Source organism: Empidonax traillii, unplaced genomic scaffold (assembly GCF_003031625.1).
Source record: "Empidonax traillii isolate 1590-97213 ecotype Southwest subspecies unplaced genomic scaffold, ASM303162v1 scaffold1246:size530596, whole genome shotgun sequence".
In the NCBI taxonomy this organism is placed as follows: domain Eukaryota; kingdom Metazoa; phylum Chordata; class Aves; order Passeriformes; family Tyrannidae; genus Empidonax; species Empidonax traillii.
Window position 1 is genome coordinate 19,605 of NW_020956439.1, and position 4,974 is coordinate 24,578.

At 48.6% G+C, this 4,974-nt stretch overlaps 2 protein-coding genes across 2 annotated transcripts in view; both read right to left on the reverse strand.

Annotated features, from left to right (window-relative positions):
• The window catches only part of LOC114069352 (C-type lectin domain family 4 member E-like), a 5,977-nt gene extending 5,364 nt beyond the window's left edge, over nt 1–613 (reverse strand). Inside the window, exon 1 of the mRNA XM_027906079.1 lies at nt 568–613. Within this exon, the coding sequence (XP_027761880.1) occupies nt 568–604 (37 nt within the window). The 5' untranslated portion in view covers nt 605–613. The remainder of the gene's footprint in view (nt 1–567) is intronic.
• Nucleotides 614–3,811: 3,198 nt separating this feature from the next.
• The window catches only part of LOC114069351 (C-type lectin domain family 4 member A-like), a 13,144-nt gene continuing 11,981 nt past the window's right edge, over nt 3,812–4,974 (reverse strand). The window contains exons 5-6 of the mRNA XM_027906078.1: nt 4,341–4,462; nt 3,812–3,956 (exon numbers count right to left, since the gene is read on the reverse strand). Coding sequence (XP_027761879.1) covers nt 3,812–3,956; nt 4,341–4,462 — 267 coding nt within the window. The remainder of the gene's footprint in view (nt 3,957–4,340; nt 4,463–4,974) is intronic.

The window sequence follows — 4,974 nt, forward strand, 5'->3', positions numbered from 1 at the left end:
CACAGGTGCTGTAAGCAGGTCCTGCTGCCTGTCAATAGGCATGGGTCAGACCCACAGAGCAGAGTAACACAGGGGCTGCCTTGAAGCTGCTTTTTTGTTTTGCTGGTTGTCACAAGACCTGCCTCTACTCTGTCCAAACTGCACTCTGATTGTTTCTAAAGGAAAACAGGCACTTAGAAGCTGTTTGGGACAGCCCTTGCCTGCTTTTCCTTAGAGACACCAGAGATGGAAGAAGAGACCTGTGCTCAGCTTGATGTAGACTGTTTTACCAGGGCAGTGATACAAGGATAGCAATCCTACAACTTTAGTCCCATCATTTACAGAAAAAACCCTGAAGAGAATGGCAGACCATAGTCTGCCTGGAGTTTCATTCCCCCTGGCTCTAGGAAAAAGGTCATTCTCCCAGCCCAGGCACTCCCCAGTCCCCTCATCCATTGCATTGCCCTTGACCCCTTCTCCTGCTCTGAGGACAGCCACCACACCATGCCCATTATCCATCCCAGCCCTGAATTTCCCCCACCTCTTCCATCTTCTACAGGAGGACAGAAAAGAAGGGTACGTGGTTACCTGCAGTTCCAGGACTGACTCTCCCTTGGGAATTCATTCTCCTCCACCAGTGTGAAAACAATGTTCAGTCTTTTTCAAGAGCTCGCATTACCAGTGTGATCAAAAATGCAGCCTTCCTACTACATAGGGCAGCTCCCATACTGGTGAGGAGCCTTCACAGTCTCTAATCTGCTGTGCAGGAAAAAGCCATATCCTGGGTGTTCCCCACAGCACATGGAGATTGGAGCACTTTCATCATTTCCCTGCAAGGACATTTCACAAGATGCTCCTTGCAACACAGAATCTCACAGAGACAAAAGGAAACAGATGAAGAGTAGCATCATTCCAGCTCAAACAACCTCCCTTTGCAAATACACAGGTGGTTTCACAGGACATAATGTTGGCCTTCCCTCTTTGGTACTTGCTCTTTCCCCCTTCAGTGAGAGTGTGTGTGAAAACACATATACTGGTATGTATATTGTGTGTTCACTGGCAAAGCACTAAACCCATTGGCAACGCCCTCCAAAAGGGAGACAACATGCAAGAAAGCATATCTGTGAGTCAGTCTGGGCAGTGCCTATATGAAGCCCAAGCCCAGTAACCCAGAGCACAACAAAGAACTTGCCAACACTATTTTTAACTAACTGCTCAGGGAAAGAGGATGGAGCTTTGAGCAGAGGGGCCAACACAGCAGAGAGTAAGCCAACATGGAAATAAACTCTTGAAGAAGTGACTAAAATGATGCTTTGTGGTGATTAGCTTGTATGACTTCAGACTAAAGAGGTAACTTGTGCTGTTGTGCTCACAGCCAGAGCACTGGGCTTAGGCAGAGCCAGAGGGGAATGGGAAGAGTCAAAGTAAGAAAAATAGTGTAAAGAAGTATGTTCAGTAAGACCTGTGTGGAAAGATGAAGTTTGGCACTGCGAAAAAGCCAGTGAGAGAGAAGCATCTCAGCCCCAAAGACTCTGAAGAGCACAGTGGCCACGTTTCCTCCACAGGACACCAAAGAACATTAACTCAAATGGCAGCAGGGAAGGATTTTGTTCTCCTTGAGATACACATCTGCACAGTGAAGCTGGAGAGCACCAGGACATCAGGAAGGGGAAGGGAGACTCTTTGCAGCATTGTACTTCTCCAGGTCCCTGATACTACCACAAGTCTCTGCTGACCACTCACAGCTGTCTGTGACACTTCTTCACACCCTCTTCTACCTGACTGTATCCTGTGGAATGAAGTCAAATCCCTGCAAGTATCAATCCTGCAGCAGTAGAAATACCCCTGTCAGTCACTGGGGGTGGCTAGATTTAAGAAAGAATTCCAGTCTCTTCCCCACCTGTCATAAAAGCAACATCAGGCATTTATGTACCCCAGGAAACACATCAGTGAAAACAGAGCAGGAGCCCAGGTGTCCAAGCCAGCTCCCAGGCAGACCATGGAGTCTGAGAGGCACCTTCTAGGAAGTTCAGAAATCTTGGCCAGCTACCACAGCAATCTTTTTCTCCTTGTGCCTGTCATGAGACCAAGTACAGGAAAGCCCAGGAGGTGCAGGGGCCAGCTATGGAGACACTCCATGTGAGGAGCTCACATTATTTGGTCAGGAAAGCCTGGGCAGATGTTTCCTGGGGCAAACAAAAGTGAGAACAGAGAGAAGGGGTTGAGAAAAAGTGAGATCCATGGTGGCATATGGTCTGCAGCAGGACATGAAGGCAACTCAGTAGGTGTCGCAGAATGCAGCAAGGCCTCAGTCTGGCCACATGGAAAAGAATGTAAATAAGAGGTGAACATCCAATCATATGTGAAAGCTAGTGGTAAATATAGATATTAGAGCTAAGAATAGAGTGAGTATGTAAGATTCTAGGAGACAGTGTGTGACTGCAGCTGACTGTTAAGGCTGTTACCAATCATACAGTTAGGTTACAGAATATTAATTATCTCATTATGTATCCTATATAAGCTGTACTGTACAATCAATAAACGAAGATTGCTTGAAACCCATATTGAGCATCCCTGCTTCCCCTCGCTGTGACAAATAGGCAATGAACTGCTGGAAGGGACTTCATGTGCAGCAGCAGCCCTGCCCTGCCCCTTGCAGCCTCTTCTGCAGCATGACCTGGCCTGGGCAGGCATGCCCTTACAGGGACCATGGAGGATTGGGCCTTCCAGGAATGCTGCTACATCAGGTGAGCTTGGGATCAGCTCTGACTTGGGAAGAGAACTTCTTCCTCCACGTGACACTCAAGGCCCAGAGTGCACTGCTTTTCCCAAGGGAGCAAGTCCAGAGGGAGAGCCTTGGAGATGGAGGTAAAAGGACTGGAAGCAGAGGGCTGGAGCACCTCTCCTTTAAAGACAGGCTGTGGCATTTGTACAGCCTGGGGAAGAGAAGACTCCAACATGACCTTAGAGAAGCCTTCCAGTCCCTAAAGGAGGCTTACAGCAAGGCTGCAGAGGCACCTTTCACAAGGCTGTGTCGTGATGGCACAAGGGTTCATGGCTGTAAACTGAGCGAGGGTAGGTTAGATTAGATTCCAGGAAGAAATTCTCTACGGTGACATTGGTGAAGCACTGGCACAGGTTTCCCAGAGGAGCTGTGGATGCCCAATCCCTGCAAGTGTTCAAGGCCAGGCTGGATGGGGCTTTGAGCAACCTGCTCGAGTGGAAGGTGTCCCTGCTCAAGATCCAGGGCTTGAAACTAGATGATCTGTAAGGGTCCTGTCCAACACAAACCATTCCACAATTCAAAGATTATACCCCTGCAGATTAGAGATGGAAAGAGAGAAAGAGGGATATACACACACTGCACAGAGACTTTTTTCATTGGTCTAATACTGTATTTTCTCTTTCATACGATTTGTTCAGCAATACCAGGGCAAGTGCAGGACATTCTGTGTGTGACTCAACAGAAAGCAGAGACTTCTGCTCAAGCAGACAAAGGGATGTGCAGCTCAGGACATCTGTCTTCCATTCCTGTGTCTTCTTCCTGGAGAACTCCATGTCTTTTCTGCCAGTGGCCACTGGACCCACTCAGAGAGAAGAGGACACAAGAACACAGGACCTGCTTTGATGACCCTCAGTCTTCATGTGTTCCCTCAGCCCCTCCGTGCACTGGGGATGCTGGACAAAGGCTCATATCACTTCCACTCCCATTATCCCGCCCAGCACAGTGAAGATGCAGGCCTCAGGGCTCTCCACCCCTCCCAGCACAGCCCAGCACCAGTCCCAGCTCACTGCTCATCTCTCAGTTTTACTAAGGATGAGGGTATCTTCATCACACAGTCACGGCAGCACCTTCACAAATCCGACAATGCCTGTTACATGGGACATTATTCCAGTTGTTGGGTATTTCTGAATCCCTGTGCATTACAACACACTTCTCCTCATCATACGGGCTTGGTTCATCTGTTCGCCAGAACCTGAGACAGAGACAGGCATGTTACTCCCCAGCTTTCATTCTAAAACACTTCTGGAAAAGGCCACAGAGGGATGCAGGACTTGAAGGAGAGAGACAAAGATTCCCACTGCTGATTCATGGACAGAAGCAGTACCCTTCCTCCCTCTCTGATATCCCACTGGCACTAGTGTCACATGGGAACCTGCCTTCTTCCTACAGCCTTCCAACACAGAAGGACCCTGATCCTTCCTCCTGGGGACAACTGATCACCAGCAGAGACATGTGTCTGTCTCCAGGGCAAGTTTGTGATCCCTCCCTCTCACACACCAACAACATCCTCACATCTCCCCTTCTTTCTTGCACTACCAGGAGCCACACCAATCACTCTCCAGCCAGGGATACTCACGCTGCTGTCACATTATAGGGAGTCTTGTCCACCCACTGCCACTGATCCTTAATCTCTTCTCGCAGACCGATGTAGAAATTCGGTCCTCTCGTACCTTGTTTTATCTGTTTAGAGAGGAAAACCTGGAAATGAGGGAGAATGCAATGTCCGTGAGATGCAGGATTGATCAGAAGGAGGCATCAGGAGCCCCTATGGGGTAGGGATGTGTGATAGTTTTAGTCTAGGCCTTCCTGGTGACCAGTTTGTAACCAAGGAAGTAGCCAGGTATAACCAATTGTGTTCCATACAATTTTTACGTAAACCAGAGTATAAATAAGTCGGAGATTAGAGACCTCTCTCTCTTCTCTTCCGGCGAGGTCTGGGAACAGTGAGTCCCTGCGTTAGTCTCGCTTATCTAAGGCTGAGGCCTGCAGAGTCCGCTGTCCTACCACGTGGGGGTTTGGAGAGTGCTGGCTGTGACTGCCGATCCTACTGTTCTAGGGGACGTGGTGAGATCTGTTTTGTTAGTTATTAATATAGTTTGATCTAATATACCTGTTCGGTATCCCTTTTGTTCCCTTTTATCCCCTTTTTCCCTTTCCCTATCCCTGCGGGGGGTGGACCCCCTTTTTCTGTGTATATAGCATCTTAACTG